At 38.1% G+C, this 23,507-nt stretch overlaps 1 protein-coding gene across 2 annotated transcripts in view; it reads left to right on the forward strand.

Annotated features, from left to right (window-relative positions):
- The first annotated feature begins 17,949 nt into the window (after window positions 1-17,949).
- Window positions 17,950-23,507, forward strand: part of MBP (myelin basic protein) — a 94,623-nt gene continuing 89,065 nt past the window's right edge. For both annotated transcript variants that reach the window (XM_009919058.2, XM_069778847.1), the window contains exon 1: window positions 17,950-18,030. In XM_009919058.2, the coding sequence (XP_009917360.1) occupies window positions 17,980-18,030 (51 nt within the window). In that variant the 5' untranslated portion in view covers window positions 17,950-17,979. The remainder of the gene's footprint in view (window positions 18,031-23,507) is intronic.

Genomic DNA, 23,507 nt, shown 5'->3' on the forward strand with positions numbered 1-23,507 from the left:
GATGAATGACTTGGGACTTCATGTGACCTGGGGGAATAAGCTTGTTAGGAACAGGATGTTGCTGCTAGAGTGATTCTTGCTCCCTGTGTGTGTTTGAGGAATTTGCAAGAAAGGAAGGTGGTAGCAAAAGTGACAGTAAGTTTAATAATTATATTGGTTTGATCAGTGTATTGGTGATCTGCTTATAGCCAGTGGGCTTTGTATTGTGTTCTCTTTTGTATTGATTTAGGTTCATTATCTTGCCATTAGCTTGATAATAAGGAGAAATGCATATGCAGGTGTCAGAGAGAGGCCTTGTGAAAATCTTTATTTGCATTCTTATATGTATTTGAAGCTTTTTTTTTCATCGTTGGTTTTTGTTTGTGGTTTTTTTGCTTGTTGTTGTTGTTGCTAATATACATTTAAAACTTCTCCAGTCGTGGCTTGCTTTTCTGCTAATCACTATTTTGATAGTCCCTTATTACTAACAATTTTTTAGGTGGTCTTTGGAAAACACCAGCAACCCTCAAATGCAGTAAGACCCACAGTAAAACTGAGACTGGCTTAATTACACGTACTCAGAAGCAAACAAATTTAACCTGGTTGTATGGTGCCGAGCACTAAGTTCACAATGACTTATTGGGGAATTTAGTATGTCTCAGATCTTATCATTGGCACCACATGATTTACTGGTTCAGATGTTTAATTTTCCAACTTTTGCTGTTATTGATGAACAGTGATTACTCTGTGTGGTTCACCATGTATCAAAATAATTTTGTCATGTGATGATAATTGTCCTTAGTTTCATGCTGTATAGAACTATATGTTTTAGGTATTCATTTTTATTCTTTGCATTATTATTATGGATCTGAAAAACGTCTTGGGAGTAAGGTTATAAATACATTTAATGAAATGTTTCTACAGGACTAGTAGCTGAACTGAATGTAGGAGTTACATTTTACAGTTCAGAAATGTTCTAGTAATAATCCTGTCCGCAGTGAATTAAGCAGAAATACAGCTTTCATAATATGTTTTGAATGGCATATGTAATTAACTCATGATTTTAATGCTTCCAATAGTGTTTAATTGCAGTAAGACTTTAATACTGTAGGCAAAAATCATAATAGATTGCAAAACTTTGTCAGTATTTTAACTCAATCTTACGTGTACCCCAAAATCATACTGATGATTCTGAACTGAGACTGAAAAATGCATGTAGGGGAAAAAGCCAGATGCTAAAAGGTAAATAGTACGTCCACAGTAAGTTTCAGGTGCGTAAGTTCTTACTTCTATCTCTAATGTCTATGTCTCCAATATTTTAGGAATCTGGTTTTGTGTTTTAATTATTTCTGAAGTGTAAAATCACATTTTCCTTTTGTCCAGCTTAGTAAATTAATCACTGCAAGTAAAACATTAACATGCAAATACGACATTGGTATAATATTACATTTGAAGATGGCCAAATGATTAAAGGTATTTCACAATCAGCCAGCTCTGTACTTTAACCTGAGAGAAATAACCAGGGCTTTGGGAAGAGAGCAATTAAATAATTTCATAATCACTCATGCATTACAGCAATAATACTGGCACACACAAGCATGAAAGCTGGTTTTGCAGTGTCTTCCTGATGCATGCCTTATTCTATACCATTTACATCATGCTCAGTTCCCACACTTGCCAATACATCCCAATTAATCACCATCACCTTTCCTGTCCTTTGAGAGAGATATGTGTGCGCACACACCCACACCATTTCCTTAGTCTATGGGCCATCCATATGAAATGTCTGTTGAGTTCACCTAGTCCATGACTTTGGGCTCCATCGGTTGTAACAGTCTTTCTGGGCAAGATGGATGGTGCGAAGTCTGCGCGGTCAGCAGAGCAGGATTGGGCTTTGGTGTGGTGCAGTGGGCGGGTGACACTGGGCGCAGCAGGAGGATGGTGTGTAGTGCTGGATTGTTGCATGCTGAAGGCAGTTCTGGTTCCATCACTACCGTGCTTCGCTTGGTTTTATCAAAGTTCGTTAATCTAAGTGATTCTTACTGTAATACCATTGATAACAGCCTATAACAGTTGTAGTAATGATGACATACAGTGTCAGGGTTATGTAGCAATTAACATGGTACAATTTAATTCATTGGCTATTCTCACTTAAAATCAAATTCCCTTGAGCCACACGTAGAACTTCCCCATCCTTCCGCATCACCCACCAAGTGCACCCAGGTCCCTGAGAAAAAGCGATCCCACGAATGGGTTTGCTTTTGCCTGAGGCAGGAGTAACCCAGACTGTCTTCCCTAGAATACTTTTTATGTGCACTACATGGACTTTATGCCCTTCTACAGTACATAAAAGTTCTGACTGGGCAGGGGCAGCCTGACTGGCAGATTTCTGGTGTTGTCTAACCAGGTGGCTTTTGCTAAATGTGTATGCCAGTGTTTGAACGTTCCACTCCCCATTGCTCTCAGTGTAATTTTTAGCAGTCCATTGTATCACTCGATTTTCTCAGAGGCTGCTGCATGGTAGGGGATGTGATACACCCACTCAATGCCATGCTCTTTGGCCCAGGCGTCTATGAGGTTGTTTCGGAAATGAGTCCCATTGTCTGAAGCAATTCTTTCTGGGGTACTGTGTCATCATAAGACTTGCTTTTCAAGGCCCAGGATAGTGTTCCGGACAGTGGCATGGGGCATGGGATGTGTTTCCAGCCATCAATATGAAACAATATGATTGTCTTCAGTGGGCTTGCTTGTATAAGAAAAGACCACCCAAATAAGTAAGATCAAATGAACACAAGAAGACTTTAAGATGTTAATGTTTGTTGTCACACTAATTTTAAATAGATAATAAATAGATAAAAAGGTTATTCTGTGTATGTCTTCTTGTGGTGTTGAATTATCTTGTGTGGATTTTTTTTTTAATTGATTGAGAGAGGCATTGACTTAGAGTATGTTGACTCAATTCCAGCTTATAATTACATTCTGTTTGTATAAAAATTCCTCCTGTAGTGTCGGTTGAATAAGTTACCTGACACTTACTGTTTTAAGCATTTTAAGTATTCTCTATTTAAAGGTTGCTGTAATTCAGAAATGTTTGAGATTTTTCTTATTTGTATTTGGTTGGGAACCCTGTGCTTTGAAGTTATTGAACAGATTTTAATCTTTGTTGTAACTAAAATTGCCACTCTTAAGAGACTGTATTTTTATAATAATGTTTTATGATCTAATAGTCCGACTTTACATAGAATACCAATTTTTATGAGGTCTGGTATCACTCAAGTTCCTGAAAATTAAGCTATCATTAGATGAAACTAAAAGATACACTTTTATTATTGCACTTCAACTCCTGTCATAAAGAACAAGACTAGCTCCTCATTAGAGAGATTCTTGTGATTCCTGTCCTAACAGAAATTTGTAATGAAGAGCCTGAAGTAGGCAAGTCACAAAAGTAGTACCAGTTCACATGAAACAAAATAAAAATGATGTTCAGGGGAAACCAAGGCAAGAAATTAGACTTCAGACTGAACAGAATGCTGAGTAGCATTGCTGTGGGACATACATAGCATGTTACTGGCCAAAAAAGATTTCCTTCTGTTTGCAGTACTGTATTTATAATATAAAGTCAGGCAGGTCAGGGCAGGGGACCATGATCTCCTTCATGAAAAATTACGTATTCTGGATCGTGTTTGGGTATAGGCAGGCTGCAGCGTACAAAGGGTAAGCAAGTGATGAGCAAGATACTGGTATTGCAGTAGTGTTATGACTTAAATGAGCAAAATAATAATTGGTACCAAAATTATTAGCCACCCTTGTTTCTGCTATGTTGTGATACCACACTTTTATCAACCTGTGCACGTCCCAGTCCCAGTGGGCCTGGCATCACTCTGCATCTGATCCCAGTATTATCTGCTTACACCTTTTCCCCGTGTGGCATTTGAGAGAGCATTTGTGGTATCATCTTCAAACCTTGTCCATTCTAGCAGACAACCGATGTATACCGTAATTTTTAAGTGCTTTAGGACTGGCTGCTCATATGATATAGTTGGCAACATAAGGGAAATTTATGTTCATTACTAATTGGATTTAGGAGTGAATATAAGTGAACGCTGATGTATGCAAACTGATGAAATGTTTACATGCAGCTAGGTTAAAAAAAAACCAACAAAACAGTTGTGGTGGTAATTGCTTTCCACTTTGCTTAACTTTAAACATACAAAGTCTGCATTGCTGTTAGCTTGTTTTTAAACATCCTTGCCAGATACTATGAAACCTGTGGTTTGGGGGTGGCGCTATGTTTTTGATCAGGGTAGGTTTTTTTTGAGCAAGTATTGTGTGCTTCAAGATAATAAATGGGGGATTTTTATCCCCCCCCACATTGCTGTATTTTTGTTTTGGACATTGGCCTTAATTTTGACAGATGCTCAAATACCAAACCAGGAACGGATTTACTAATAGATACTTACTATAAAGGGCAATGCGTTAGACTTACTGGATGCACCAAAAGAAGCTAGTGATTAAAACTAGTATTAGCTTACTAAGGGCAAGTTTGGTCATTCAGAATTATTGTAAGGTTTTAAAATGCCACAGGCTAAATATTAGGGACCACAGCTGGGCAGTGTTGGCATAAAGAAGGGAGTGGTGCTGTAAATGGGCCGTCACCAATGTATTTGGGAGTGAAAGGCTCCAGCTGCAACATCTCAAACTAATCATAACCACTAACTTAGAATAGCTGGATTTCCACTTAAAAAAGAAGTTATAAAACAGTTAAAATCTGTCAGTATACCTTAATTGCTTGCAAAGTCCCTTATAATCTCAATAAAAGCTGGTTTAAGCACGATGCTACATTAAATAAGAGACCCATTGTTTTCACTTATAGATAACTCTTGTAAGTGTTAAAGGACTGACAGTTTTTGATTTGGGTCTTGTGTAATTTGTACTTCAGAAAGTAACTTGTATTAATGACTGCACTTTTAGTGCTATGAGCTGTTGTTGCTTCAGAACACTATAGGTGAATTAAGAATTAATAGTAACAGGTTGGATAGAGGTATTGTTTAAAGTGGGAAAGTAAGGAATTCAGCCAAACCAGCATCTATTTTCTGAAAAGCTTTAACTCTGTTAAGGAGCGAGGTGAGAGGCGCCTTTATTGATGGAATCCATGATACGATGCACACAGAAGTTTGAATTTTCTGTTGCTGGAGGGAATGTTATATATATGTGATGTAAAGTTTCAGTCATAGACTGTAGAAATATTACTCATTATTGCTTTTCCATGGTGGTGCATTTACTGCAGGGTGCTTGAGGAGGGGAGGGGATTTTAAGGGCTGTTCTGGAATATACTCTTGGGAGGAATGTTATGAAAAGACCAGTTGGTTTGTAAATTGTTTGGGAAATACGGGTTAAAGTGACTTGAAGAGCCTTGTATAAAGCACCTAGTCTATCTGTACTGAGAATTAGATGTCTCAGATTATTATCCGGTGTAGCCAACAAGCTGAGTAGAAGGCTTCTTAAAGTCAGTATCTGTCCAAACAAGGTGTGTTACGCTGCTGTTCCTGTTCCCAGAGCTGCGGGGGGCAGAGGTGGGCTTCGTGTGTGTCTCACAACCCTTTCCTGAGGGCACATGCCCACAAACTTGCAGAAGAGCTGGTTAGCCAAGACCCTACCATGCTGTGTTTGGGATGGAGATGAGCGCTGTCTCTTCCCCAAAGGGTTCAGACCTGCATTTCCCACTCCAAGGAGCAGGCTGCAAAGGTAGAGGCTGTTGGGCAGGTCCCTTTCTTCAGTAGATGTATGTCTTTGTGCGGAGAGAGTTACAGTTTTCCTGTACTTTATACTGATTGCTTACAGGATAAAACGGATGAACAGAAACTCATTGATGAACTCAGAGTGGGGAATAAAGTCTGTTTGTCCAATATCCTATACCCCAGTGAAACCCAGCTGGCTAAAATCTAGCACGTTTCATTTTTGCTCTCCCTTTCCAGGGTATCACTATTTTTGTGATTTTATTTTGTTTAGGTTTTTTTTTGGGGGGGGGGGATTTTGAAGTCAGTTGTCAGTATATGAACAGGTTCAGCAAAACGTGGTCCCTCTCTGTTCTGGCCCTGCCCTGCAATGCTCCAGGTATACTGTCTGGAAATGTAGATTGGAATATCCTCGGGCAAAAGGAGTTGCCTGTGTTACCTGGGGCTGTTCTGCCATGGCAAGAACTATGCCGTTCACGCAGTCTCTGAAATACAGTGGTCAGACTCTTGCTTTCTGCCTTGAACATAGCTAGGGTTTCTGCTCTCCTCTGGTTCTTCCAGACCCCTGCTCTTCTGAATTTTAGAAACACTCTGACTTTAACTTGGATTTATACGTGGGCAGCATCTATTTTCTCCTCTTCTAACACTCATTTAGTTTTGCTTTACTTAGCCTTGATGTGTCATGGGGCTTTTAGTCTTATCCCTGTATAATAGGCTCCTATTGCTCTCATCATCCTCGCATCTGTTGTAGTAAAAAATTCATGTTGTTAAATATGGCTGACCAGAATTGTACCTTGTATTCAGCTGAGGTTATGCTAGTGGCTTGTATGATGACATTAATTCTTCCTGATCTTGACTGGAAATATCCCCTCATGATACAACGTAGGTCTGTTTGTCTGTCTGTTGGTTTGTTGTTTTTTTTTTAATTTTCCCCTGCTAGATCACATTGTTGACTCACAGTTATCCTGTGATCAAGTCTGACTGATCTTTCCCCTCAGTATCTTCTGAAATGATCCCTGGTTTCCCACATCCTGTGTGAGTATGCTAATCACAAGCTTACGATCTAATGGTATGGGTGACCTCCTGCTATAGCGGTTTAAAAAAAGTCAGGGAGGGGGGCATTACAGCCGTTTCCACTCCATCTTGTGATAAGCCTGAGCCTGATGGTTAGCATTTTCTGTGTCTGAGAAAGTCTGCTGAATTAAGACCTAGGATGGCAGAGAAATAACCTCGTATATTGATGAGGTTCTGGTGTAAAATCATGTGGAGTTGCTTGGCTGTGTCATCGTGGCTGGAGTATTATTTTGTATGACTGATGGCAGAACTTGAAGTCCATGAAGCACTTGTAAAATAAGAAAGGAGGTGTCTGTTGTGATTATAAACCCAAGCATTATATAGTAGCTGAGAATGGGTTTTCAGAATTACAACTCTGGATTTAAGTTTCTAATGTCTGCCTAAGCTTCTCTAGTGGGCTGTAAGTAATTTTTCACGTATTGCCCTTAATTTATCTCTGCCTTTGTTCTATGTTTGTAATACGGGAGAATGTTTTACCTCCTACTCATGTGTTTTGTATACTTATGTTGCAAGACTTTTAGGGAAGGAACTTCCTCGCTGTCTTTGCGTACTGTGTGGAATGAGACCCCCCTCTTGGTTCAAGTCTGTGGACCCTGTAACGATTTTAATGATGGTATTTAAAACATTTTTTTCTTTTAAAAACATTCAGTTAACAATAAAAGTAAAATAGTTCATCCCGTTCCTCCCCATACTTTACAAGTGCAACTTGTTAAGAACAAGCTTGTCTTGTGACGGGTGCTGTGAATATTATATATAAGCTTACTTAACTTTTAATCATATAGTGGATTTGAGGTATATTTTGGTAATCATCTTTGAAAGTGAATACACTGCTAGACTCCTTACTGAAACACATGTTTTCTTACTCCATTATTTTGATGTGTTGCCTGATTTTGTTGGGGTTGTTTTGTACACTGAATTTGTCGTAAATGGTGAACTGAATTGGAAAATGATGCTGAAGAAATGAGTGTTTGGCTTGTCATGTTCTTTGTCTTCCTTTTAACATGAAATAAATAGTCTGATTTTTCTTTTTAATGAAAGAAGGGGAAATAATTGTCTTGTGTATATTTCATATATTCTCATGTTGAAATAGAAACTTTTCCCTGGGTTTGTCATTTTCCTCTTCAATAGTAATTCTGTAATGGCTATTTCTATACTGTCTTTGTACATAGCCTGGATAAAGGTTGGGAAAGCAACATCAGTACATGAAATTTAAGATTTTGATAAAATGAGGTGACGTTTGAGTATGAGGCACGAGTACTTGAAAGCATATTTGAAGAAGCACATAAGTACAATAATTGTATCAGGGTGATGTAAGGACTTAAGTGGTTTCTCATGCAGATTTCAGCGCCAGGGTTGCTGCTGTTACTCATTAATTATTTAAAATTCCAACTGCAACAACTCACAGCCTAGTGGCTGTAACCTGCTGAGCCTCTGACCTAAACAACTAAAGCCCCAAATACCTGGACTAAAATTCTGTTTGAAAAGGAGATAGATTTATTTATTTCTCAGATATACAATTATCCTTAGCAAAAAATATTTTTACTCTCTGTGTTCAGAAGGGAAAGCAGCCCATTACGTCATTGCCAGAGAAAATCCCAAACTGGTATCATAGTTTGTGTTTCCAGGTAGGCATTCATGAGCACAGAAAAATTGCTTCTCTGCAGCTTTGTAAATCACTTTGTTCCTAGATTTATTTATTGATCTAGGAGCAGAGGAATTTACAAATCCTTACTTAAGCTTCATGAGATCTCACTTGCAACTTGCATAGGAAACCATTTCAAGCTGGAGAACTGTCTTTATTTGTGTTTGTGCTAGCGGATAATGGTAACCTGTTAGGAGGCTGTCACATGAACCTTGTTATGTGTTTTAAGCACACTCAGACATGAAAATATTGAGGACTAAGTCTCCATCAGATTACTTAAAAAATTAATTTAAGAGCATAATCTCAGGCACGAACCCTCAGGAAGTGAAGCTAGTAAAAGAAAAGGCAAAAAAATGAGAAGCGTAATGCACAAAAAGTGAGAAATATAAGCATATAGTTAAAGATGCATTTTTTTTTCATGTCAGAAAAGAAAGATTGGGTTTTGCGCTTCTTTGGTGGTGTGTTTATGGGAAGGGAGGGACGTGACTTTACAGCAGTAGATTAAGCCAAGAGGGAGTCAACTTGGAGTATGGTGAAAGTTGGACCCTTCCGTAATAGCACTGTTTATGCCAAATGTAACAGAGGAGCATTTACAGGAAACCCATCTCTTGGTTGATATGTTTACAATATAGACAGATTATATATAAAGTCAGAACAGAGGGAGAGAAATGGCAGGCAGGCAGAGAGGCTTTTTTTTTTTTTTTAATTGGGTTATTTAATTGAGAAGGGTATAGTGGTTCAGTGTTTTCTCACAGCAAAGTTAGCGGTGTCTGGAGAGGGTGAATCATCTTCTTGTCCCATCTGTCAGTCTGTTGCATATGAGAAGATAAGAGCCAGCATACAGTGCCTTTGATTCATGTGCGTTTAGAACTGCAGGTGTGCATTTTGTCATAAGTTTCTATGTTGTGTTAATGAAATGCTGATCATCAAAGTGGCTGTGTTCACTGGGAAGCTTAGGTGACCTACCTCACTTCAAAAGGGAGAACATACCAGTCACCATTTGGAGAGGACTTGTTTTTCTAAGCAGAGAACGGGGAAAAAATGTGAGTCTTCAAATGTATCTTGTTTTTATTGTCATGGTATTTTTTCATTTTTATCTGAAAACAGATGTTAGGTCTTGTCTGATTTCAGAGTACCTTAATCTCAAAAACTGAAAGTCTCCAAGTAACAAATAATGATACTTGTCTGTACGGTTTCTTGATTGCTCCATGCTTTTTCCCCCTCAGGTACTGGTAAGATTATTACTTTGGCCTGACATTCTCTATCATTTGAATTTTAATTTCTTTCTTTTTTCTTTTTCCTGGTTAATACTGCACTTACATTACATGTTCTTGTGTGCTCGTTTATCTTTTTTTAAACGTATTTTAGCATTTAGGACAAGTGTGTACCTTTTAGTTGTTGACTCATTGAGGTGAAGAGGTGAAGTCCACAGCTGCAGAGGCATACTCCTAAAGGAAATATGGTAGTTCAGAAGCAATGATAGTGGAAAGTGATGGTCTTAGGAGTCTGCTGCATATTTTTACAATATATAGAATGAGATTATGATCTGTCTCTGTTCTTTCTCTATATCTTTGGTTGGTTGGTTGATGGTTGGACTTGATGATCCTAAAGGTCTTTTCCAACCTAAATGATTCTATGATTCTTTCTCTGTCCTTTTTTTTTTTTCCCCCCCTCCTTTTTTTTTTTCATTAGAGAATTTATTTTGCTGCAGTGTCAAATTATTTTGTCTCTGGAGCACACAGGTGCTGGAAAAAAAAATCACCAATGATTATGTGTCTGATCCTCTTCAGAAGGCTGGGAAAAAATTGGTCCTTGCTCCTAGGTTTTGTATGCCACGCAGACCTCGACAGTCCTCCAATATGAAAAAAAAACCCCAAACCCAACAACCAAACCTCAAAACCACCAGCCTGTTTTGTTGCGTTGTGTATAAAAGACAGTATGTAGCAAATTAAATGAATATGTTGATGTTGGTGACTGAGATAAAAATAGACAAATCAGTCATAGTTTCGTAGGAGGACAACATTTCCTTTTTGGTATAGGTTCAAGGGATGTGTATGTTAGACATATATGTGGTTCTCTCTGTTCCCTACATGGGGAATAGCTGTGAGGCACAAGTACCTCAGAAAAGGCATGGAGGGCATACAAGGAAATCCACGTTTTGTCAAACCCCTGAAGTGTAGGTGCTGTAGTAGAAGTGCAGCAAGCAGAAGGAATGGCATTGTTGGGTGCTTGGATGTGCTGAGGGCACCTGTACCTTGCCCCAGATCTTTGAGGTGGTACCTAGCTCCCCCATCAAATGCACTGGTCTCTCTTTTAAAGTGGAGGTGATTAAGGAAATTTCCTTATGACCCTGCAGGTGGATTAACATAGAGTTCACAGGGCTCCACTAATCTTAGTGTTTTGAAGACAAAAAGTAAGCATGTGGCTAATGCCATTTGATCATAATCCTTGACGATTTATGTTTATATAAGGCATTATAGATGTCAGTATGCGCTAAGTGATGTTAGGTGGGCATTTTTCTGTTCATGAAGGGAAGCAGAAAAGCCCTTTTGAGAAATTTGTTTTAAAATTGTATCTTTTCTTAATGGGTGGGATGAGGCTGATGGTGTTCCAGCAAGGAGAGTGGAGTGGGTTGACGGAAGAAAGAAGAGAAAAGCAAGAGAAACCTAAGCTACAGAAAATAAATATATGTGGTTTACCAAATTCATTATAATTGTTTTTACAGACTTGTCTATAATCAAGTTTGGACTATCCTTAGCTGTGCTGAGGTGAGATTTCTGAAAATCATGTGCTTTTACAAAAAATAATGTGCAGCATCCTTCTTGCTGGCAATAGATAGCAGAAAACTGTAATCAAAGCAGTCAGGAAAGATCTTAAACCTTGGGTCCTGTCTGCTGTGCTTACCCCATGGCAATTTTAGGAAATAGCTTGCAACAGCGTTCTTTCCCAGAATATATTCTATCCCAGTGTTGCAGCCTTTCTCCTGTGTTGTACTGTTTGCAGAAAACTGTAGTGAAAATTGTTTAATTCTGGTGTCCTTTGCAGTAATCTGTGAGGTGTATGTAAACTGTCAAACAACTGTGCTAGCACTGGGGAGTACTTTCTCAGATAAATAGTGTTTCGGAACTTGGCCTGTCTCTCAGGGGGGTGGTTTTCTAGGTCTAGGATCCTTGCTAAGGCACATACAGTTGTCTATAAACATGAAAGTTGCTGTCGTGTCTGAATAGGCCAGGAAGGGCAGGACTTTGATATGTAAGGCACTGTACAAGCATGATTAAATATACCTATCGGTACTAAACTCCTTGTGACTTCTCTGATTCAAATATTATGGTCGCCACTGAAATCTTGGTTTTGATCATTCGTGATGGAAATGTGTCTGGAATAATGTATTTTTCTTTCAGGAAGGGTTCCTCAGAGAAATATCATTGTGGAAGTCAAAAGTGAAATAAGGTTTGATCTAGCAAGGATTGCACGCTTTCATGGGTAATGAAAAATTAAATCTGCATTAAATAACAATGGAACAATGGATAAAAGGCACTATATTTTATGAAATAATTTAGCACTTGAATTAAGAGGGCAGGATCCCTGGGAAGAAGCTTGCCCATGAGGCGGGTTGCTTTTGTTATGTGGTTGCTCACATCTGTCTCTGAAGCATCTGACTGTGGCTGCTGATAGAATTAGCTGCAGGTCACTCACCTATGCCTGCTGGATGTTTTCTCTCTTGGTGCATTGGCATACTAGGTTACCACGATGATGGAATTCTGAAGAAACAGATGAGGCATGGCCAGTATATCGATCTGTTTTGAAAGAAGGCTGAAGTGAAGGGCTTTCTTCCAAAGATGTGTATCACGCTGAGAGCCTAAAAAAACCCACTCAAAGATTTCCATGTAGCTGGCAGCTGGTGCTGGGCAATGTGTCAGCTTGCTTCGCAGGAAGCTACATAACTTGGACCTGACACTAGAAAAAAAATAATCTTGTGTATGTCATTTTGCTGGATAAATTTGTAATTAAGAGTCTACATTAGAGGGCTACCAAAATTAGGGAGAACTTGCACGTTTCTTAAAAGTAATTACATTCTTTATTTTGTCTAATAAGATCTGGATATAGTACTAAAATGTAACATTTCCTTGGATAAGAATAGTCATTAATTTAGCAGGAAGTTTTAAGTAAATTCCTCAAATATTTTTATATTCTACGGTTACCCTTCCCATGCATGAGTAAGGCTAGGAGCACTTGCTAAACATATCTAGCATTGTAGTTCTGCGCTATTATCCAACAACATCAGTCTGTGGTGAATACGTATTCCTAGACAAGGTAATAATTATGTTCTGATACTTGTAAATATGTAAGCACTTGCATGCCTTTATTATTATGTGTAGTTCTGTTGAGTCATAATTAAGTGTGTGGCAAGAGGTAAGATTGAACCCTTATTTTACGTAACTAAATTACTCTTCAAGCATCATATTTAACAATCCATTTGCAGCATCCTGTGATTTACATTTGGTAGTTCATGTATTTTAATACAAAGTAAACAATAATGTTGAATAAAGGTGCTCCAAGTGCATTGGCTTATAGCCTCTTGTAACTCTTGAATTACAATTGGTGAGCCGTCACTGTAAACTAGTTCTGGGCTGAAGTTTATAATTTGTATTTAGCATATACAAAAATTACAATGCTCTGTGAGATATTGCAGGGGAAGGATACTCTTTAGAGTCTGACAATTACAAGGGGTGAACTTTTCTCAGGCTTCCATGGGTAAGAAAGAAAATGCTGTTTTGCACTTAAAACAGTGTAACCTGCAGAAAGTAATACCATTGCATTTCTTGGTATATTCAAAAAGTTCAGAGAAGTATTTTTCTGCCTTTCAGTGGAAATTCTAAATCATAATTTAAACTTCTTCATAGGACTCTGTGTGTGTATGGGAAAATGATTAGAACCTTTTTTTAACTACAAATATCCACTTAATTTCAACAGGCAGACTAGAGTGGGCTAAAAAAAATGATATGATGATACATGTTTCTAAAACCCTATTTTTAATCAACTGTTCAGATGAAGAGAAATAAGTTTCTTGATCGCAACATACACGTATTTTCATATATTTGTATTTGTTCAGTTTTTATTTTGTGTTTGGCAGGCAGCAAGGAGAAATTTCTCTCCTTGGGTAAGGCAGTGGTGTTTCTGTAGTTGTTGCTAGTTGGGATATGGCATCCTATCATGAAGAGGGTGGGAAAGCAGCGTGGTCTAGGCTTCCATGACGTTACCTGTTAGATTGACTCCGTAATAACATGAAGAGGGTGGGAAAGCAGCGTGGTCTAGGCTTCCGTGAGGTTACCTGTTAGATTGACTCCGTAATAAGGTAAATGGATGGGAGGAGACACTTTATTTTATTTCCCCAGGCAAAATCCCTGGGCTGTCTTTGGAATTACTTGAAGCAGCCTGGATAGCTGGAGTTATTCCTGTACCAGTCATTGACTGGGAAGTGCCCAGGTCTTGGCAGCAGAGCTGATTCAGCTGGGTACGTGGTTGTGGCGTGAGGCGGCTGGGTGACGCTGCTGGCAGCGTCTGCAGCGGCGGTTCACAGCTTCCTGCTGCAATTCACTCACTTCACCCCAAAGAGTTGTTAGGTAGCTGAAATGTTTTCAACTTTTAGTCCTATTAAATCAGTTTGCTCGCATGGCCTGTTATTTCCTGAGCCTCTGAGACGGTTTTAATATGCTGAAACCCACAGTCTTGATGGGGAGTTTTATAGGGGAGCTGGTGATGTACTCTGATCACCGCAGACCTGTGTAGTGTCCCCTCTCATTTTGTGAGTCAAGCCCATGTGCAAAATCTTTCATCTCACAGGATTTATGAAACTTGCAGAGTTTCATCCCAAAGGCTTCAGGCAAATGCTGTTGAGGTCATAAACTCAGTCTCGTGCTCAGGCCTATTTTGGCAGCTTATTGTTAGATGTGATTCTTGTTGGATTGAAAGAAGGTTACTGCATTTCTACAGCACTTCTGTTTTTGCATTGTTCTGGAGCTTCATCACTGTTCCTTTGGCTGTTTATCAGTGCTGAAGCATGTATGGATTCCTCTGCAGAAAAGAATGTTGATCAGTTGACTGACATTTGTTGATAAGTGCAAGAAGCTGCTGCTTCACTTTATAGAGAGCTGCTTAGTCTGGCAACCTGTATGTTATGAAGGTGACTAAAAAGAAAATACAGATCTTTTTCCAGCTCAAATTTTTTGCATAGTTGACTGCAAGTTCCTGCAAAGATCGTACAGTGAGTAATCCCATTGAAGTCAGTGACTCAACTCATTGCATGAAGATTGGCACAGGTAGAAACTGTGCAGTGTGGTCTTCTCACGACAGTAAGAACCAAAAGCAGTGTTTCAAGTCAACACTTCAGGATGTACTTGCATCCTGAAGTGAAAATGACCCGTGTGCTCAGTTTTTCATCAAGTGAGGCAGAGTTCTGCTTGAGGCTAAAATGAAGAATAAGGTCTTTCTGTTTCTGTAAATGAATTTAATGTTTACAGGCTTGGATGTATGTATGTTTTTGCTTCCTAATCAGGTATCTACAGAACAGTTGGCACTACATGTTTCCTTTCCTAATTCATGTCAGATTTTTTGGAAGCCTTTTTTTTTCCCAAAGAATTACTTAGTTTTCTCCATTTAACAGGTAGCATGAAGAATTCTGTAACTTTTAGGATATTGTTGCTACCTGGATGGTTGCTTTTGTCCCTTTGGCTAAAAAGTAGCTTTACCTCTATGTGAGGATTTTATAGCAGGTACCTGTAGTTAACTTATCTTGAGTTTAAACATCTGTGTTCATTTATGCATGAAAAAGATGAAGTAAAATCTAGTTGTATTAGTGTTAGTTTCTGGATATGAGGTGAGAATAAGAAGGGGTCTATCATGCGACTTTAGACCATATGCTGTCCTTCTGACACGTTCAGAACAATAAAGGAAGCAGAAGTGCAGATTTATGGGCTTAATCAATGCCATTAGTTTTCAGCTTTTAAGTCTGTAGAGAAACAGAACAATTGGCCTAGTTGTAGGTGTACTCTCAAACCACACTCCTAAACTTTGAATAGAGTTGTGCGTTTCCATTTCTCCAAGCCTTGTTTCTTTTTTATTTCCTTCCATGTGTAATTTGTAGTGTCTTTCTGAAGGAATTATGCATATGGGAATCAGGAGTGTGTTGCTTAGCCATTTCAAATGCTTCTCTGTTTGCTTGGTTTTCATTTTGTTTGCTTGCTTTGTGCAGACTTCTGAGCAGAAAACTGGCCTTATCATTTTCAGGTATCTATGGTGTGGTAGCATAGAAGTTTTTACTGCTTTTCTTTTCACTGCCAACAAATGATTTTTAAACATTTATCTGGCTTAGTTTCACAGCATAGCTTGTCTGCATCTGGTATCTTTTTTTACGATGGCACTGCAGGACTGGGACTCCGCTATGCTCAGTCTTTTATGGATACAGGGTGGTTTTTCATGGAGCATTACTCCAGAGACACCAGGGAGACTAAGGGGAGGCAGGAGTACACTGATCAGAGTTCTGGTCTGCAAGTGTTATGTTGGCTCCATAATCTGTTTACTTAAACGTATATATATTACAGATCAAGTTTGATAGTTAATCTTTTGATAAATGATGGGAAGAGTAACACTCGGAACATTATGCCTTTATTTTCTGATGTAGACATTTCTTACAGTTTTGTATTCCACTCTGTTTTCCTTATATGCAAAGTAGGTGATGAGAGGTGAGCTGCTGCTCATAATTTGTAGAGGAAGGGCCCGTTTGGGGTAGTTCAGCTCTGAAACCCAATGTATACGAATTTATTTGTATTTTTCCTTGAAAATTTTCATAATCCCACAAAAATGTGAATTGGTTGTGCTGATTTCACAATTTAAAAGGGTAGGGTTTTTCTTTCAATCTTTTATGTAATAGTGCTTAAATATATAGTTAATATATATAATATATTATATTATAATAAATATATATATAATATAAATATATAATAAATAGTGCTTTTATGTAATAGTTTAAAAACAAACAAACAACTCTGTTTCCAATTTGCCAATAAACTCTACCTTGAGTACGTTTAATGAGTTTGGATGTTTTTTAATTTTTCCTTTGTGAGACATTAGAAGTGGATGTTTGTGAGGAGTTATTTAATTGGATACGCTGATAGGTGGCACTTTGATTTTAGAGCAAATGGAATTCAGTGAATAGCCATGTGAGCACTGCAGACCCTCACTAACTTGAAAATCTGTCATCGGAGTGGGGCAGAAATAAATCTGTTAGTCACTCCAAAAGTTGCAGTAGAGATTCAGGACAAGATTGGTTTTGATAAAGTGCACATTTCTGTGATGGAAAGTCAGAAGTAATCAAAGTTTCTATCTTTAGAGTCTTTTGGTAAACAAATCAGTGCGTGTAGTTGGGGTTATAACTGTATGTTCTACTGACTGAAACTGGTTAATAGCCTACTGTTTTACTTTACGCGTTTTCTATCGTAGCAGAGGTCTGGTTGTACTTTTCTCCCAAGCCTTTTCTGAAGATTATGCTTAATGAAATAACTTCACCCTCTGATAGCGAGAGCGTTGTGCCAGGATTTCTGATGTTAAGGTTTTATGGTATATACCTCTGGTTATTGCAGTGTAATGAAGTGTTACTGTTGGCACCAGAATCTGAACTTTATTGTTGAAAGTTCAGTTCATAATTCTGAGAGGAAGAAGTCCACTTGAAACTTCTTTTGCATGTAGTTTTTAAGTTTCAGGACTTTAAATGCTACCTCACACCGCATTCAAGTCGGCTGAAGGCAGCAGCTGTGTATAAGACTATACAAACACATGCTTCTACGAGAAGAAATATGTAGCTTAACCACCAGTGTACTCTAAAAGCTGAAATTTGAGTGTTGTGGTTTAACCTACATAAGCTCTGTTAAAGCTGATATACAACAGGATGAGCCAGAAAATACAAAGAAAGAGTTAGCATTCCTTTCTTATGTGCTTGTCCTGAAAGTGTGGGCTGTAAAGAACATATCCATTCTCACCTTCACAGCAAATTGTTAGCCATTTAGTGTGGTGCTTTTTTTTTCAGTAATTGCTGTTTATATAATGGCAAATGTGAATTCAAAAGAACTTACTTGATCTTTTATGGAAGTTTGTAGTTACAGATCATTTGGTACATATTACACTGTTTTGGTGTTATAAACGTAGTATTGAAAGACCAGGCCTCTACCTAATTTCTAATCTAGTCCTTGTTTTATCTGCAAATTTCACAATAAACACTTTATTTTTCCTCCTCTGTTTATGTCTTTTGTTAGAAGAAGGAAAGCTTTCTGGTATTGCTTAGATTTGCAAAGTAGACCAGATAAGCATTTTTACTTTTTTTTTAAGATCTTTCACAGATCTTACCTTGGACTGTAAAAATGCTTATTGTATGAGAACTCTCTCTTTGTTCTGTGTCAGATGACATAGTAATTTGTATTTCACTACAAATGTATTGGTTTCAAAAATGCTGTTTTGGTTTTATCTTTTCAGAATTTGAAGTTCGGGTGATCCATCATGGGGAACCACATAGGAAAACGAGAACATAGCGCTGACAAGTCAACCAAGGTAAGTGTAGAAAATTGAAGAGGCAGGGCCACTTCAGAATATGTGTTTTGAAATACACATTTTTTTAGTACACTAGTCTGTTTACCAGATCACTTTCACCATTACTATTTTGTAGTTGTCACTATAAAATCACCAGCTGTTTTTCAAACAGGGTCCTATGAGATGTGGCCAAACCAGGATTTTGCTGTGCTGGATTTAATGAGGGATGTGATGTTTTCCTGCATCAGATCTGTAACTGATAAAAAGCTTCTTGGTCATGGTGGAATTGAATGAAATGAGCCTTACAAGCATGATACTGCAGAAACGCAGAGCTGAATTATGTTCTGCATGTTGACAGCTTTCCATTTGGGCAGTCATTGGCTTTATCCATAAGAAAGAAACTATATAGAAACATGTAAAATAAGAGAATTCTAAAGGAAAAGATTGTCAGTCTGATGAGATACAGCTTTAAAAATCTCGTCCCCAGAAAAAAACAATGAGAACTGTCAAAATGTTCAGTAAAAATTAGTTTGCTTTCTGAGCCTCTGCTGACACTGTTGTGTATTTTGCACGTTATGTGGTATTCTGTTTGCCTTGTGATAATATCTTGTTTATTTGTCTTTCTACATTGTACCGGAAGAGAATTCACGCATATCTTAAAAAAATACTTCTCTTTATATATATATTCATATATATATAAAAAAGATGCTGCTTCTTGCTAGCTATTGCTAACTTCCCTCCACCCATCCCCACCCAAAAATAACAGTTTGCAGTCTGAGCCCCCGCTGTTTAAAGCTATTGCCCTTTGCATTGGACAGATGATGTAAACAGATAGTTCTGTGCTTTATCTGGAGGAATGTGGGTATTTTGCACTGCTGTGGCAGATAAGCAGCTATCCCTAAAAGGTATACAAACTAGAATTCATGCAGTTATTATTTCTTTGCCACCTCCTTTAGGAAAATACATAAGCACACTGGAAGGAATAGGGAGAAAACAGCAGGAAGAGTGGACAACTGGCTACATGTGTTTTTGTTTTGTGTTTGTGCAGTATTTTGCAAATTGGTTTTGTGGCCCAAAGTTTCAGTTTCAATACAAACAATAGCGTGAGTCCCAAGTTGTGGTCTTGTAGTGACTGGTCTTGTAGACTTCCTCTCTAGAAAACTCCATTGTGCAGATCCAGCAAAGTCAAATGCACCAAACAGATGTATTTAGCCAAATATTTTGATCCTTTCTGACCAAGGGTGTGAGATCTTGCAGGTGTCATACGGCATGTATACAGAGCTTGATGGGCTGTTGTACACCACGTATTCCCTGCTTTGGTCTTTGAGGAAAAAAATTGCTTAGAAAAACACATCATAACTTTTCTCCTGCTGTAGGATCACATGTGTCTGATACATCTGGGTGGCAGGTGAGTGAGTTGTTGGGCACATGGGGCCTCAAAAAGGAAAAGATTCTTCAAACCCTAGCAGCCTATGCAATAGGTGCCAAGTTCTGCAGTGGTGAGCAAGAGTCAGGTGGCTGTGAGTCTTGCACTGAGTGTGTAAGACAGGTCTACAAGGAAATGGATTGCTGCAATTTTTTTTAATTCCTTCTTTTTCCTAATTAGTTTATGGAGAATACTTGATTCTGCAATCAAAATAATATTCATTTACCTAAAATATTTTGAAGGGGGAACTTACTTCTGTAGCAATATCTTCTGTCCCTCATTCATCCTCCTAGAGTGACAATAAACCAAAAGCATCAAACGCCTTAACTTTAAAATAGGCAATGCTTGATCAAAATCTCCCTTTATGCACGTAAGACAGTAATCGTGTCACAAGAAATGATAAGGCCACAGATTTAAAATCAGGAAATATTGGTTAAGGTGCTACTATGTATTCCACGTAACTAGTCAATCTTGATTGAATTCTTACAGGCAGCATTAAAGTTCTTACCGGCAATAGTAACCATATGTCATGCTCTTTTCTTTCTTCTTTTTTTTCTTCGTTTTTTTAAGTTGAAGTAGCACTTGTTGTTGTTCAATATAGCCGTAAATTAGAACTGTTTTCCCACCAGTCTTCTAGTGTGGTATGGGAGACAATTGCTGAGGGCTTGCAGAGAGTACAGTGGAAATGCTGAACTGCCTCTTCTCCCTCTTAGCAATAGAACTGCAATGAAAGAGATTAACATCTCATTCAGGGTCTTACTAAAATTCATTACTTGTAACTTCAGGCTGTTTGCTATATTTCCTTTCCCCAAAATATAGAACAAGATCATTTGGGGCACCTCCTTTGAGCCTGTGATGTCAAATTTGCTGCACAAACACTGTCCCGGCTCCTGAACTGACAGACCAGTTCTCCAAAGGGCTGTTTTATGTATAGTGACATTAGAGGGACTGTTGCCAAACTGTTGCAATCCTAATTCTTGGTTGTCCGATAAATGTCCTGTAATACAGCAGTTACTATGGGGGATTTTTTTTGAGTCGGCATCTAGCTTTGCTTTACTTTCAGTAAATTTGGGTATTTGAATTACAAAATGAGAAATAGAGATCTGGAAAGTAATTATTTCATCAAATGTCTCACATGACACCAAGATGCTTTAAAATCAGGAAATTTGCAAAAGACAACAAGGTGGCTTCCCATGCTGTGATACTTCTTTCAAAATACTGTTCTCTTGATTTATAAATATGCCAAGCTACAGTGATTATTTAACAAATAATGAGATACTGTGAAATTGAACGTTTTGAGAAATAGTTGGTCTATTTGACCTAAATAATGCAGAAAATACTTAGAAAACCCTCATGTTTTACTCAAATAGCAATGACATACTCTATCTCATTTCTGTCAGATTTCTCTCTTTTGTATTTATTGTATTTATCTTCTTTTTACTTTGGATGATAATAGACTTTGCAGTCTGCTTAATGCATTAGTAAATGTGTAAGTATTTATTTTCTTTAACTTTGTTGTTAGTGTTAATACTTGCATTTAAACTTACAAAAATGTATCTAAGAACAACTATAGCAAAAAGAATGGGCTGTCCTTCATGCCCTGTGAGTTTCTTGAAGTTCTTGAAGAGCTAAATGTAGAGGAGTAGACAGAGTAGATGACTGAAATTTTATTGGTCTTTGTTTGGAGTTGTAGTTGATCTGTGTTAATTTGGCATCATTAACTATGAAGTGCCACGTGTTCTTTTGTAACAGCTAAAGCTGCCTGTAAGTATTACAACAGCACAATTCTCTGCTACTCTCCAATTTGATTGTCTTCCTCAGAGAATTCTGCACAGCATGTATATTGCCATCCCAAAATCTTCCAACTTTCTTGGTACCTGTCAAAACTGGTCCTTAACTTCATTGATTGTTTGGGAAGATGGGGTTGGAAGGAAGGTTTGTGGCATCGTCCCATCTATTCCACAGCAACTACCAAATGGCATCAAGTCTGTGGAGCCTGGTTTCCATGTGTCTCAGGTCACATAGTACTGTGAGCAGCTGGAAACCAAGTTTGTGACCTATAATAAAAGATCAAACCCCACTGCCCTGTCATGTCAAGGGATTGCTCAAGAAATTTATACAGGCCTGGAACATGTTAGATTATTGGAAATACTGCATCATCTACCTATTTCACATCCTTGACATACTTGGGGTGTGCTGTAAATAAACACCAACGAACCAAACCCAATTGCTGCCTCTGATATCTAACTCTGAAAAGCTTTGGGAAATGTAATTGCCACAGTATATTGCTTTCTCACAGGCCAAAACTGAAAACAGATGTAGTGATGATAAGGTACTCAGTCTACAATTTAATGTTTTGTTTGAACTAAAAGCTACCTGCTAACAATGACCAAGTCTTGCTGTGTAGTAAAATCTTGCCTTTAATTGCCCTATGTATGTACCTAAATTCTATAATGTGTTTTGTAGTGGTTGATTTGATAATTTTAATAAACCGACTGGTTCTTAGTGTTTAAGGAGAACTCAGCATAATTCGTTGAAGCTAAATTGCTACAGTGAGCATGTTTCAATAAATCGGATGGTTTCTATGCTGCTTCTGAGAAGATTCTGTTTTCTTTCCTCTTTTTTCCCAGTTGTCTTGCTAATGTTCAGAAATTTGCACCCTGTGCAGCCTTAGTCCTCATAACATTAGCAGGGAGTTTTCTGGCTCTCCCTGATGAGAGGGAGTTGAAATTCTGAAGATGGCTGGCACAGGACAGTAGTTGTATTGTTCACCTCATAGACACTCAACGATCTGCAAGCAAAAGGACTTTCACACAGATCTCATCTGATGCTTGACCTCTCATAGTTGAGACTGCTTACAGACCTGAGCGTATGTGTGGTTTTTACCAGGTGCTTCCTCTTTGTATGCATCATAAAGTATCAAGAAAGGAAAAAAACAACAGATGAAATAATTTTATTTGCTTTATTAATTTCTCTAAAGTGTTATTTTCATAAGATAGAGGTACATTTTTTAATACTTACAGTTTGAGAGATACGTGACATACAGATTGTGAGGATTTTGAAGGCTGAGATATGCTTTTCTGTAAAAAACAAAAAACCTCAAACAAAAAAAAGGTGGCATTTGATTTTATTACATTTCAATAAATAGTCTTTATTACCATACATAAATTAATAAGAGTGCAGCCTTTTCACTTTTTTGCCCTAGCAAAGTTGTATAGCACTATTTTTACTTTCTAGTACAATTGTGTGTTTTCTCAGAGTTTTACCTTTTGCTGTAAAGCAATAAAGAGCCCAGCTAGCTACAGTGGTGTATTCTTTGTATTTGATATATTGATTACAACCCTCCCTCCCAAGCCAATAGCTTTCTGAGGCCAAAGGAAGAAGAGAGAAAAACTTTAAAAAGTTGAGAGTGCCAACGTTTTCTGTGAGAGATTCGATGAGCATTTTCACCAGCCAGCTTTAGCCAGTAGAAATTCTTGTGACCAGCCAGTGTCTGGTTAAACTGGTGCCTGGTACAAGGAAGTGCTGCTTTTGGAAGGGGCAAATCCTCTTCCAGGGTGTGAAGGGAAGTTCTGGGCGATCAGGTTAAGCCAGACCAGTTCAATTTGGTAGATGTCTGTTTTCTTCAAATTCTACCATCAACATAGATTTGGCCTTGAGCAAATCCTTTTGTGCTTGCTCTATTCTCCTTTTTCATTTCTTAACCTTCGTACTGTCTAACTGGATTGTTTGTTGGGACAGATGCAGTGTCATTCTGTATTAAAAGTAGTGCTTGGGAGACCTTGAGTAGAGCCTTCAGGCACTAATGTGCTTCAGCCAGTGAGATGATATCATAGCGATACAGAAATGACTGTACTGTTTGAAGCCTCTGAGAATGCCAAGTATGCAGTAGCTATGACATCTGTCCTCAAAAATTAACCGTAAGACCGTCATTCAGTATGGTATTGGAAGCCTATGTCTAATGTTTAAGTACACAAGTAGCTCTACTATAAAGTTAAACGGAATAACTTAATGTCTCTAAATCCAAATCATGTGTTTGAATACTTGACTGTTCATTAAACTTTTCAGGCAC

This window comes from Haliaeetus albicilla, chromosome 3 (genome assembly GCF_947461875.1).
Source record: "Haliaeetus albicilla chromosome 3, bHalAlb1.1, whole genome shotgun sequence".
Taxonomy (NCBI): domain Eukaryota; kingdom Metazoa; phylum Chordata; class Aves; order Accipitriformes; family Accipitridae; genus Haliaeetus; species Haliaeetus albicilla.